At 43.9% G+C, this 14,190-nt stretch overlaps 1 protein-coding gene across 1 annotated transcript; it reads right to left on the bottom strand.

The window, feature by feature from the left end:
- Positions 1-1,377: 1,377 nt before the first annotated feature.
- LOC134448789 (uncharacterized) lies at positions 1,378-11,303 on the bottom strand. The gene is made up of 7 exons (XM_063198447.1): positions 11,226-11,303; positions 4,128-4,251; positions 3,572-3,829; positions 3,218-3,311; positions 3,039-3,090; positions 2,431-2,537; positions 1,378-1,525 (listed from the first exon to the last, which is right to left on the bottom strand). Exons 1-7 carry the CDS (start codon positions 11,301-11,303, stop codon positions 1,456-1,458), a joined length of 783 nt encoding a protein of 260 aa, XP_063054517.1. The 3' UTR covers positions 1,378-1,455.
- Between the last annotated feature and the right edge of the window lie 2,887 nt (positions 11,304-14,190).

The following is a 14,190-nucleotide window of genomic DNA, read 5'->3' on the forward strand; positions in this document are numbered from 1 at the left end:
AATAATTGGAAGCTAAAAAACACATCTCAACCAGGGGTGCTAATAATTATGGAGGGCACTGTATATTCAAACAAACTGCTGGCATCTCCTTTCGACCCTTCATCGCTCACTGGATCCCAAGATCTGGTACCCTCACTGAGGGATGGAATCCATGCTGTCTTTCAGATCGGAACGATTGTGCAAAGCAGCACGGGATTTCCCTGGCTAGCTGCAACCTGCATGGTGGGCGGGTGGTGTGTTTTGTGTGCGCGTGCACACTTGTGGTGATAATGGGAAAGGTCAAGTGGTGTGCGTGTGTGTGTGTTGCCTCGGACTCTCAAGAGTGTGGAGAAGCACTTTGGCCCCCTGTAGCTTGTTAATGCTCCTCCATTCAATATTAATGCGACAGCAGAGAGCAGAGAGGCATCATGCTCTCCTGCTAAACACCAAATTCAGTTCCTCCTCCCGCTGTTGTTACTATTGTACCTTCGTTCTGCTTTTGTTCAGGGTTGTGTTTCTCAAAAGCGTAGTTGCTAGCCAGTTAGCAACATGGGTACTTCCCAATGGGAAATTGCACTGCAAAAAACAAAGTAGCTAAGATATTTAGCAACTATGGTTTCGAGAAATGCACCCTGGGGGCAGAGCTATAGGGAGGGCGAGCAGGGCATTTGCTCCAGGGCCCAGGGCACTCTTGTATTTTTAGTGAGGACCCTATTGTGACCTTGGCATGCCGTATGGGGGTCCTATATGTGTCTTGCCCTGGGGCCATGTGTGCCACTGATCTGCCACTGCCGAGACACAAATGTCAGCTATAGAAACTTTGAAAGATATGTTAACTTTGAGGCCCCACATGAATTAATCAGTACACTCCATACAAACTCAGTTGTAGAGTGGAGTAGAGTAAGAATACAAACACAGAGATGTTCAGACTTGCTGCTGCTTGTGTTGGCGCCCGGAAGGAGATGTTGTGTGACAGTCTCAAAACCACAGAGACCACAAAACCACATGCTCGAAAACATGTAATGAAAAATGAACAGTCTGCATGGAACTGACAGATAAACACCACACCCCTCCCCCATCAAAATGATGTTTAGTGCTATGTTTAGGACATTGCTGTGAGAATGAAGCATTAGTGTTGCTGAACATATTGTGAAAATCGAAATCATTTGCAAGACATGAGCTTATCTTGATGGCCAGACTTGTAGCCAGTATCTTAATCTTTTCTCGATAAGAGACGTGTGTGTTTGTGTTTGTGTGTATTTGAAATAACAGGAGTTGCTGATTTTACAATTTCACAACCACATTTATTAACAAATATTCATCTACATGCTTTCAGTAACATATACGTACATGCATTTCTCAATTACAATTCTGTTATTCCAGACAAAAACAAACTTGGGTATAAATGTTGCATATGTTTTTTAAAGTAAAGCAAAAGGATTATGTGAGGGTGAAATGCTGTCGCTTGGCGAGAAATTAACGTGCAACTGTGCTGTAGATCACTGAACCGTCATTCTTCAGCTGCTGCTGCTGTCCTCCTCTGCACCTATGAGAGACATGAGAGACATTGATAATGACATTTGAAAATGAACATTTCGAACAACATTTCAATAAGCACACAATACTGTACTTCCAAAATGTACATAGAGTAAGGTTAATACAACATCTGTTGAGTTTACAAAAGAATAGTAAGGCTAATAGTATAACTTAAGCGTCATGTTTGGATCGTGATCTGCTTCAGCAGTCACAGTACATGTTGACATGCATGTTTCTTTTGGTGACATTCAGCTTCCCAATGTTGACGGCATTCATGCAACCCTAAAACAAGTCAGTCAGCCTTGACTGCAGCATGGGGCATTTTTCTTTGTACTTCTCACTTGGTTACCACTATACATGCTTGACATCATGGTCTCATCGACAAACTAAGGATATGAATTGCTGCAACCATGTCCGGTGGTCTGATGACACCAAGGCATACACATTTGTTTTAGATGGTTTCAAGCATGTGTGGTTGTTGTAACCAAGAAGTGTCCCATGCTGACAAGGTTTTGGTCTGGTCAATGCCGTGTTAACATTGGGAAGCTGGATTTCACCAAAAGAAACATACATGTGAGCATGTACCATGGCTACCGAAGCAGATCATAAACATAGGGGTGTACTCATTTTTGTTTTGATTACACAAAAATGTAAAAATGTGTCATTTAAGTTATATTAACCTGTGTTTTCTGTGGTAAGCTGTTTTAAGCTTCTTCTATGCAAAGTTTGGACATAACTTGTGTGCTTATCGAAATATTGTTCAAAATGCTACTTTTCCAAAGGTGTGAACTCATTCATGGGAAATTGGAATATACTGTTGGCCTATCAAAACACACATACCATTGAAATACATGGTAGGCCATTTTGTTTTATTTTTAGATGATTTGAAGTGTAACCATTAATTGGAATTTCCACCTGTTATGGGCTGATTTGGGCTGGAGAGAGACGGATGCGTAGTCCAGATCCGCGTCATCTTCATCAACTCCCCAGTTTTGATAATCAGAGGCATGGGGGTCCCCAGCCTATTGGGGAAAAATACATTAAAACTCTAAAGTTCATGAACTCCATTTATCATGCATGTTTATTTCAGCTCACTTATTAGGTCCTTTTTTGGCCCAATTAAGTATAATCAGGCTGTCGCATTGAGAGTAGTCTTGTAGAAAGGAAGCACTCTCGACTGTAGTTTTTGTTTTATTTTAGTGGGTTAGCAAGCCTTCTTGAGTGTCTTAAGACACTGAGGAAGGCTTACTGTAGGCCGAAAGGTCTGTCTTGTCATGATAAGCCACTAAAATAAAAAGCAAGAATTACAGTCAATATTGCGGATTTTCCACAAGAAAAATTTGCTCGCATGCAAAAACCTTTGTTTTTGTTTTTTTTGTTTGGTGTTGAGCGCACTTTCTGAAAACAAAATTGTTAACACATTCACAAAAGTGTTAACGCATACTCCTCCTTTCTTCACAACATGAATAAAAGAAGAGCACTGCATTTTGAACATGATGTAATGAAAGTAAAGGGTATTCAACCTTGCTGCTTCGTGCACTGACATTATCCAGGACAGCTGCTGCTCCTCTCCTCCTGTGCAGAGTCAGAGAGAATATCGGTGAGCTCAGAGTATCTACTGTTAAAACAGTATTAAAACAATATACTGTAAGATATTGGTGGTGTGTTCAGGTAAACATCCGTCATCTAAAATAATAAATACCTTTTAATGACGATGATAACAACTACTCCAGTGGCCACAAATACAGCAAAACACACACCTCCAATCACCAGAGATGAATTCCACTTATTTTTGTCTGAGGAAGAAACATGAAACAAAATACAGTGAAGAATCATGTGTGGGTTCAGCGTGTACTGTACTGTATGGAGAGGAGGAGATCATACTTCTCCAATAGCTGGTATATCTTTTATATCTATTTGATATTTTCTGTGCTAATTAGCATAAACTTGTTCTGTAAATTGACCACAAAAACGTGTCCGAGTTTCCTGCCAGGTAATCCCCACCTGTGCAAATACAACAACATGAACAAGTACACTACACGTACGACTCACTCACGTTCAGAATCAACATCCATCTTGAAAGCGTTGGACCTCAGTCCTCCATTTCTCCAGCCACAGGTGTAGTTCCCAGAGGTCACACTGGTGGCTGTCAGAAGCAGCTCAGGGCCAGTCTCCGGGAGTTTCTTGCCATCCTTAAACCAGATGATCTCCGAGGAGTTGAATGCTGTGCAGTTTGCAGTGCAAGTCAGATTGACAGGATCACCCTCCTTGATCCTTCCAGTTACATTGAGTCCCATCGCAGACAGCTTGAGTGCTTTTGGAAAAATTCAAAAACAACAGTTTGGACATCATTGTGTAAATTAAGAATAACAAATAAACAAATAATAAACAAAAACAATAAAAATGAAAAAAATGCATCATGGAGGGTGCAATAATAATAATAATAACAACAACAATAATAATAAAATATTCAATTTATTTCATTTAGCTTTTCTTAATCTAAATGTTAAGCACGTCGAGTATGAGTTGAGCTGTGCTTATTAGTATTATTATTATTGCCAACATTATTTATACACTTACATGTACAGGTATAAAGGTTATATTTTACTTACTTGTGACCTCAATGGACATGCCAGGGACTCCAGTCCAGGGTATAGAATCAGTTTCAAACCTGAACCTATACTCTCCAGAATGTGTTTTATTAATGTTTCTGATCTGCAAGGTGCAATTACTAGTCTAGACACATTTTTCATATTTGTGAATGTTAGAAGCATTTTTTAGTAAAAGTTGGGAACCTATGTACTTTACATAATTTAAGTGTGCTGAATTCAACTAGACTGGTTCCCAAGCTGGATTTTGAGGTTTTGACAGTTAAATTTGAAAAACAAAATGGCTGCCAAAATACGCTTTTTTTGACAGAGCATTTTTACCAAGTATTGCTGTACTTGGAAATAAATGCTCTTTTCTAACATTTTGTGTCCCAATAATGTTTCTTGATGAATGTATCTACTGTAGAGGATTTTAAAAATTATAAAATAGCTTCTAGAATGCTAATAATGCTAATATTGTAGGTGTTAGCCTAAACGTTTCAAATATTTAGCTTTTCTAATAAGATATTTGTAGCCTATGTGTGTTTATATGGTTAAGAAAATTGATATAAGTATTTTAGAAATACTTAGCATAATGTGCAGTATTTAGTGTTTCCAAAAAATCACTTAAAGTTGCTATTAGATCTCTGAAAACTGTCCAGAAATCGCTAGATGACATGACAACCATGATATTACATATACAACCATGATATTACATATAACATAAGTTATTTTGTGTCATTTTGAAAAATGTTCAGACATATTTTATAAGATACTATTGCATACATTTGAGATAGTCTATACATGCTACTCAGCCTGATTGTTAGTGGCCAGACATCTCTTGAATATGATGGAATTTGGTAGCAAGGAAAAACCTGCTCAAAGCACAGTTCTGAATGAGGCTTAAGTCCTTGTTTATTGTGTCAGTGAAGGCAAAAAATGGACTCCGAAACATGTCGGTCTTGCTTGTACTCTTCATCAAGCTATTGGGTAAAAGACCTAATACGACAATTCAACCTGGCAGGTCATTGTCTGAGTTACAACCAGGTCCTCCAAGTCCAGATCCTCGTTAGCTGAGAGCACTGTAAAAACACTGAACCAAGAGAGTGGTGCCATTATTCCAACAAACATTGCGGCAGATAAATTCATCCACTACACATGTGATAACATTGACATCCTGGATGAAACACTTGATGGGAAGAATACTTCCCATGCAACACAAATGGCTAGCCTCGCGAGCCATCCTAAGTACTTCCGCCAAAGGATTGGCTCCACCAGGCTAACAAATGGCAGCATGGCAGAGAGGCCAACCAATTGATGATTCTGTTAAAGATATGAGGTGTCCACTAGACATAGGCCCTACATTAAATGTGCCAAATGCCCTGATGGAACTACATCCTCTCAGGATTACTCCTAGGACATTCAAGTCAACTTTTTCAGCACCCATTGCTGAATCATGCTTTGGAAAATCTGGAGAGTAGCACAAGTATGCTAAACAAGCAAAAACCACGGACCTAGCTTTCTTCTTGCACTGTCAAAACTTAGACATGAAGACTTCTTGGTCAGTGTTCAATCAGTCACTGTCATCAAAGGAACAACAGACTGCTGCGTTGTATTTGCCAATAGTCCTACTATGCGCTACTGCACACGTTTTGCACACATTTTGATGCTTTGAATACAAATGCATTGTCATATCTTCACATTTTGGACAGGAACATACAAGTTGAGCCAGATTCTGATCAGGCTATGATGTGGGTAAATGTCACAGGCAATAAAAGAGCATAATTGCGATCACCGAGACAGCCTCAGCTTTGTGTAGGTGGACACTCTCTTTTAACCTGAGATCACACATTGCAGATCAAACATGGAATGTACAGTGTCCTCCATGTGTGACGGAGGTCATCTTGCACCTGTTCACCTACAACAGTTCGGCAATGGGAGACACAGTACGATACCGCTGGGCCAAGAGACTAGTCTCTCGGCCCAACGGCACGAGACTGTATGAGGCTATCGGAGGGAGGTTTACCAACGTTCCACGCCAACTCTGTGCTAGTTAGCCTCCGTTACACTCTCCCCCTTAAACCTCACTCCCATCCCGGGTCAGCGGCACCACTGTGACGGAGGTCATCTTGCACCTGTTCACCCCCCTCGGGGATCGAACGTGCGACCTCGTCAACTACAACGGTTCGGTAATGGGAGACACAGTACGATACCGCTGGGCCAAGAGACTAGTCTTTCGGCCCAACGGCACGAGACTGTATGAGGCTATCGGAGGGAGGTTTACCAACGTTCCACGCCAACTCTGTGCTAGTTAGCCTCCGTTACACATGGCAGCAAGAAACTTCACAATGACGGAACCTACTCACCGCAGATTAAAAACAATACGGAGTAAAAGTTCTTTACACACATTTGTGCGTACCCAGTTCCTTGGACTCACGTCTCCTGACTGAGGTCACGAGTACCCTGAACGACACGAGTTGCGAGAGCTTGACTAGTTCTAGCCTGCTCTGTCTCTTTGTTCTCTTGACTACGGTCGACTACTGGCAACGCATTTCAGTGGAGTCAGACTCTGACTCGCCCCTGGCAAAGTGCTTCGATCTCCCGCCTAAGGTGGACGACTTTTTATCCCAACTCCCTGCCACCACAGAGAATCTCATACAGCAGGGACTGACCACCACCCTAGTGGCTGATGTGGCTTCCCCAGCTCGAGCAGCTGCCTCGGAGCCCCTTGGCCATCACCGCAGGCCATTGCGCTTGGCACAAAAGCGCACCCCGTCACCATTCATGGCGCGCTTGTAGACTCCAAAAGTCCTGTATAATACACCACGAGCGCCTTCGTCTGACGCCTCCCTTTTCCCCTCCTGCAAGGAGGCGAGATTTCTCAGGGTTTGTCCAACCGTAACCCACGGGGCTCAGGGGCCTCAGCTGAGAGCGTAGGGGCTTCGGTCCCTCCTGCTACTTTCCTCTCTCCTGCAGGTTCGAGTCTGGCACCGGACCAGGAGGACATCCCCCAGTCCAGGGGCCACCTGCCCCGATGAGTCTGGCAAGGGAACATTTGAACCTAACCGGTTTTCTGGATAACGTTATCAGGACAATTCAAGGGGCCAGGGCCCAATCTACTGGGACACTGTATAACCTGAAGTGGTCTGTCTTCGAACGCTACTGTGACCAACGCGACAAGACAACTTCTCAGTGTTCAGTACCGATGGTGTTGTCCTTTCTACAAGACTTATTGGGTGGAGACAATGCTTTACCATTTAAGTCTACCTTGCAGCGATTTCATTGTGCCATGTAGGATTCAGTTCCAACACTCTGAGTGCCCATCCACTAGATACTTACGCCCCATGCTACGTCACCTGGGATATCTCTCTAGTACTGGAGGCTATGTGTGGGCCCCCTTTCGAGCCCCTCCAAGAGGGGTCTCTCCAAACTGCTTTTGCACACCTCCTTTCAGATCCGTGCAGAGAGGGGACAACACAACTTGTGCCCTGTGCACGCTTTACGCATGTACATGAACAGGACTCACTCTTTTAGGAACACTGAGCAGCTGTTTGCGTGCTTCATCAAGCCCTCTACAGGGCTCACAGTTTTAAAATAGAGGTCTCCAAATGGTTGGTTCAAACCATTGCCCTGGCATATGAGTCTAAGGGTCGCCAACCCCTGGCTCAGATTAGGGCTCACTTTACCAGTGCAGTCTCTACATCTTGTCCTCTCTTCAAGGGTGCAGCAGTTTCAGACGTGTGCAGAGCGGCTGGTTGGGCCAACCCCGCCACCTTTGTCCGGTTCTACCGGCTAGATGTGACCACATTGCCACAGGAACACAGGGTTCTGGGCACGACTACTGATTGTCTGTAGGGTGATAGGAACGCTATCCTTACAGGAGGCTCTTGGAGTTCTGCCTAGTTTGGACCAGCAATCGGGAGTGATTGTAACTCTCCCATAGATATGTGAACGATTCGACTGAAAGAGAACATTAGGACATGAATATGTCCCCGGTTCTCTGAAGGAGATGAGGGAGCCATCTCTCAAGACACCCTCGTTGCCGACAGCCGAAGAGAGGTTTGGCATCAAAGTGGCTTATTTTCGGTTTTGAGAAAGTGAACATCCCGCCCACGACGCAGTTGATTGGACCTTTGGCGTGATTGCATTTCAGCTAATCGTACAGCTGAGAGTGTGCTCCCATAGAGATGGCTCACTCATCTCCTTCAAAGAACCGGAGACATATTCATGTTCCAATATTTAGTTTTTTAGATAATACTATCTTCTTTCTCTCTCTTTTTCTTTCCAAATCTTATTGAATGACAATTGTGTATGATAATGTGCTTTAGGGAGGCTATTGCTATTGAATGCCAGTTTACGAGGATATCACATTATAAAAAGGCATAATTATAGTAATTTTTATCTTTTTGCCATGACATTTTGCCTTTGTGTAAGTGTAGGAATACATCTTAAATGCAAATATGTGAGCATTGCACATTAATTTCCATGGAGAAGTGATACTTTCTAACGTATTCTGCCCAAAATCAAGAATTTCGGCGGCCATTTTGTTTTTTGCCCATTTCATGGTCAAAAACTCAAAATTCAGCTTGGGAACCAGGCTAGCTGAATTCGGGGTACTCTAATTGTCTTAGAAAACTAGGTTCCCAACTTTTACTAAAAAATGCTTCTAACACCCTTATAAAGGGCCTTTTTCTGGAAATGCTTCTAGTCTATACCCTTGAAGTCACCGTGGTAATGGAATTCACTCTTGGGTCTGGGGTTAGTGCTATTATAGACATGTGGTGGCCGATCACAATAAATCGAGCGTTAGCGTTAGTTCTGGCAGACCACGTAGTCAACGCTCCCTTTTGCCTATTGGCTGACGCCGACCTAACCCCTACAGCAGTCCTCTAATCAGCTGCGCTTTAGTTAATCAGCTGCTGCTCGCAATTGGATGCTGGCTTTTGGCGCGCTTTATTTAAACTACCGAATTTGTTTTCCTGTCATTGCTTTTGCTGCTTGTTTTGCTGCGTGCATAGCTTCTTTTTAGATAGTTGGTGGTGCTTGCTTGCGTTATGTTTAAACTAAATATCAGATGTTTTTCTTTCTTATCAACAATAGGGTTTCGTCTTCTGGTAGGCTGTGCGCTTTCTTTGAATTACATAGGCTTCATCTGTTTTGCCTTATCTCCCGATATCAGCTCACTGGTCATTTACATTTTACGCACTACTTTTCTCGTGTCGTGCCGCCGGAATTCTGGCGTTCAATTCGAGATTCATTGATCGTTTATTTAGCTGGCAGTGAGTTCCCCATGGGAGCTGCCTTCGCTGATTTCAATATTGCATTTCCACTGCATTTTGCGCGTTTAGAGTAGCCTAATGATGTGCTGTTTGGACGATAAGCACTGTACCCGCGCTGCGTCAGCAGAGATTAATACTCTGATGGCTTGTCTTAAATTAACTAGGTTTCTTTGTCTCGAGATCGGAGCTGGTCGCAAACTGTTGCACTTTGCTTTCATTAATTGTTGGTTTCTTTAGTTGGGACCCTTTTGTCCACTCTCTCTGGCGTTAAACCGTAGCTTGCTGCTTAACGCCTGTTTTGAGTGCATAGTCGGCTGTTTTTTCTCCAGTGCTTACTAGATATGGTTATTACACTCAACGAGGCTGATTATTTCGGTTGGCTGCCAATTGCATTTGCCCTGCGCAGGGGCCATATACCGGTAGTAGGGCTTGTTGTGAGGTGCCAAATCATGTAGGAATACTCTCCGGATAAACGCATCCAAATACATTCACGTGAGTCGTGGTAAATTGAATCGGCTTTTGTGCCTTCGCGGGCTAGTCTTGCATGGCGATACGGTGCATAATCTGACGAGATGCGTTTTAACCTTGTGCTCCGAAACTGTTTACTAAATTGGCTCCCTTTGAACATAACCTATAATCGACGATGCGATTAGGCTATCCCGCTTTGTATTGCAGCATTACTTCACTGCCATCGCCGCCCATCTGATGTGTTGTAACAAGCCGCAGGTGTCTTCTATCATCCTTGGCGCGAGGGACGCTGGAACCGTGCATGCTGGACTGCTGGTTATTTTTGTAATTAGGAGACTTCAGGTGTCCCGTAGTTGCTCCTTATTTCACTGGTATCGGTATGTTATTCCTGCTTTCAAACGCATTTCCCCTGCACCCCCTGCGATCATTTCAATAGTCAATTTTGTAAGTATTGATGATTTGGCCCAGTGTTCGGATGGACACCCACGGCGCGTTCGCTTGAGGAGTGGCAACCCTGTCTAATGCAATTTCGTACTATGTCACGAAAATAATCTATAATATTCGTGATATTGTATAGGAGAGCCCCGTTTTCGTGACAGGACTGCGCATCCACAACCTATGTATTTCAAGGCGGCGTTGACTGGTCCAGCATTTTCCATGGCACTATGCTGTACTGAATTCGTAAGCGCCAAACAAGCTTGATAGTTTTGGGGGGTTTCAGTGGGCTCCATCATAACTGTTGTCTCTGCTGCATTATAAGTAGGCCTACTGTAGGCCTGTTTGGCCAGTTGTGCTAGTTGTGCTAGCTCTGTATCCTAGACTATTAATGTTCTTGTGAACCATTGCTTCATGTTTGCTAGTCTAGGTGCTTGCAGTGTGTATAGTCATAGTCCTGGCTGGGCTGTGTAGGTACTCTGGCTGTGGCCTGGCTTTAGTGTGGTTGCTGCTTCACTCAGTGCTGGTGCCCTCTTTCGTGCTGGTATGTAGTCAGTCCTGTTGTTTTGGCCAGTGTAGTGTAAGTATTCTGTCTGGAGTCCGTCATTACTACTAGCAAGGGGTGCATTGTCTTTGTTACTGGCTGATGTAGGCTATGCTGGCATGGCTATATTGCTCATCTGTTAAAGCCTGGTTATATGCCTAACCGTGACCTTGCATGGCTGTGTATCTTTCTGCTAGCTCGGTTTGGTTGTGCAATAGTGCGTGTGCTGCCTGTATGGCATTATTAGCTCTTCCCCTCATTCCAGTCACTTTGGTTAAATGGCAACATCTATCTGCATAGTAAAATATCAACTGTAGGCTATTGTTATGTAATGTTGTAGTGGTGTGCATGTTGGGTCACATTTAGCACGTTTAGGCCTTGTCATGCTTATGGAGCCGTGTCGTGGCCTCGGCTGGTGGAGGCTGCATCAGCGGTCATGTCGGCGGCGTCCTTTATACAATCAGTGTAGATCATGTTGGGCTCAGGATGTTGCCGCGTCTGGATAATTTAGTTGATTCCGTCTTTTCTGCTGCCAACTGCATAGTATACATAGGCCTTGCTAATGCTGTTAGTTTCTGTGGGCTGTTGGCATTGTTCCACGTGTAGTCATGATGGCGCTGTTAGCTCATAGTCTGAATTAGCTCTGCTTGCTCGGCAAGTGTACTCTGTAGTGCTGCTCATGTTTTTGTTACTGGTCGCCTGTGTTGCTTCGTAGGACGGTAATCATGCTGTCTGGCTAATGTTTGCCCTGTTAGCATGTTGACTCTGTTGTTCATGGTAGCATTGATTGCCCTGTGTAGTCCATGTGCTGCAATTGCTATTGGCTCATACTCTGTCTAACTTCAGCTTGCTCATATAGTTTAACTGCATCGGGTCCTGCGCCCGCCTCCAGTCATATTATCTATGCTGTCAGATCTGCTGGATTGTATTGTGCAGCTACTGTAACTACAGTGGGCTCACTTGGTTTAGTCTATCGGCTGCTTCATTGGTCGGTCTAGTGTCTAGCCAGTGGCTGCCCGCTCATATTGTGTCAATGTAGCTTCTGCTGACTGTCGCCATCTCCGGTCTCCTCGCTGCTCTCGGATAGGCTTTACCTACAGCAGTATCTGTCCATCATTCTAGCTGGTTGCCGTCATCGAGGTCCAGCTTATTGTGTGCTGTCATGTGGTCCTTGTCAGCCTGCTGTTTTTCCGGATCCTAGAGTAGCACCGATCCCAACGATCAGCCCATCTGATGCTGCCTGCCTGGCCCATTTACAGCTGCTTCCCGCCTGGCTGGCCGGTTTACTGCTGCCGGCTGCTTGCCTAACCCATTGCTGCTGCTGCCCGCTTAACCCATTGCTGCTGCTGCTGCCCCCATTGCTGCTGCTGCCCGCTTAACCCATTGCTGCTGCTGCCCGCTTAGCCCAATGTTTCTGATGCCCACCAAGCCCATTTGCTGTTTTTTGCCAGCCTAGCCTATCTACTGCCCCTGGTCTGGTGTACGTTACCCTAATGAATCTTGGCCAGTATATTTAACCATCTTCGACAATTTTTTTTTTCTTTTCTTATGTACAGCCTATATAGTTCATTCTGTCCGACAGCCAGTCTAGTCTATTATCTTACCCGTGTCTACTCTCAGCTGGTGGCATGGGGCGCTTAACCGCTAGTCTCGTGTGTTTTAGCTGCGACCAAGCAATACGTAATGCTGGCAGGTAATTACATTTTACTCTACTTATTGGCTGGTGACTTTTGACTTTTGAAAATTAATAATATTAATAATAACAATAATAATAATAAAAATAAAAACATAAATACAATAAAAAAAGAAATAAAAAAAAAAGAAATATCCCCTTGACTTCTACAGGCCCATGTAACTGCTGCAGGCCTTGCCACCGCCTCTGGGCACGCTTTTTCTGCTTTTTTTCTATCTGTATTGGCCACAATCTATCTGTATTGGCCACAATATAGCATATAGCTGCCGTAGCTGCTGAAATGGCAATAAATGTAAACAATCAATCAACATCTTTAACTGCTGCTGGGCAAGCTTTTTCGTTAACTGCTGCTGGGCTAGCTTTTTTATTTTGCTGCTGCTGGGCTAGCTTTTTTATTTTGCTGCTGCTGGGCTAGCTTTTTATTTTGCTGCTGCTGGGCTAGCTTTTCATTTTGCTGCTGCTGGGCAAGTAAATACCGTGTCTCGGACCATATTCCGGTCTAGCATAGCACTTCTCTTTTAAAATCAGGTATTACCGCAGTTCCATAACTAATGTCATGATATTCATTAATCGTTATTCACATTTGGTGGACTAATATTCTGTTTTGGGGGGTTGTAAGATGCCCTGTTTCCAACTAATCCAATTGTTTGGGCTGCGTTTTTGGTATGGTCTGTTTGGGGGGTATGTTGCCTTTCCAGCTAAATGGAAGGCACTCCACCTGAGGATGCTGCTGTTCCCTGTCTTGGCTTCCATGGAGCTCATGGAGAAGCCGGGGAGCTTCCTCCGAACAGAGCCATACCGCCAAACACAAATATGCAATCAGAAATAAAGCTTCTGAAATGTATCTCTGTTTCTCGTCTCATTTTTGACTAGAGTGGATCTGACAGAAATCGAGCGTTAGCGTTAGTTCTGGCAGACCACGTAGTCAACGCTCCCTTTTGCCTATTGGCTGACGCCGACCTAACCCCTACAGCAGTCCTCTAATCAGCTGCGCTTTAGTTAATCAGCTGCTGCTCGCAATTGGATGCTGGCTTTTGGCGCGCTTTATTTAAACTACCGAATTTGTTTTCCTGTCATTGCTTTTGCTGCTTGTTTTGCACCCACCACCTCCCCTGCTCCACCAGATTCATCATTGCCAAACAATGTCATACTGTTGTCACTGTTGCTTGCTCTGTTCTAGGGGGTATGTTGCCTTTCCAGCTAAATGGAAGGCACTCCACCTGAGGATGCTGCTGTTCCCTGTCTTGGCTTCCATGGAGCTCATGGAGAAGCCGGGGAGCTTCCTCCGAACAGAGCCATACCGCCAAACACAAATATGCAATCAGAAATAAAGCTTCTGAAATGTATCTCTGTTTCTCGTCTCATTTTTGACTAGAGTGGATCTGACAGAACTAGCATTTGTTTTACACCAAAACACTTTAGTGACTTTTGAGTGATGTGGATGTGGATATGTATAGGTACAAGGGAAACACACAGTTGATCCTTCCACAACGCACATCGCTGGTGGGTACCGGACAGCATGCTGATCACCATGTGATGTACCTAAGACATAAGACATGCAATTTAAGTAATCCGCAAAGCTGAACTCAAACATGGCAATATTAGGAGTTTGAAAGGCAATTACACTGCATTAGACAATATTTAGGCTACGACAGTAATGTACCCAGT

Source organism: Engraulis encrasicolus, chromosome 5 (assembly GCF_034702125.1).
Source record: "Engraulis encrasicolus isolate BLACKSEA-1 chromosome 5, IST_EnEncr_1.0, whole genome shotgun sequence".
Lineage (NCBI taxonomy): Eukaryota > Metazoa > Chordata > Actinopteri > Clupeiformes > Engraulidae > Engraulis > Engraulis encrasicolus.

Bases quoted from the DNA above. Each gene is read 5' to 3' on its own strand.
- LOC134448789 (XM_063198447.1), bottom strand. From the start codon at position 11,303: ATGATCTACACTGATTGTATAAAGGACGCCGCCGACATGACCGCTGAT. The intron at 3,312-3,571 runs GTGAGTGAGTCG...TTTCTTCCTCAG, and splicing joins GATGGATGTTGATTCTGAAC to ACAAAAATAAGTGGAATTCA. The intron at 2,538-3,038 runs GTTGAATACCCT...TTTCCCCAATAG, and splicing joins TCAGTGCACGAAGCAGCAAG to GCTGGGGACCCCCATGCCTC.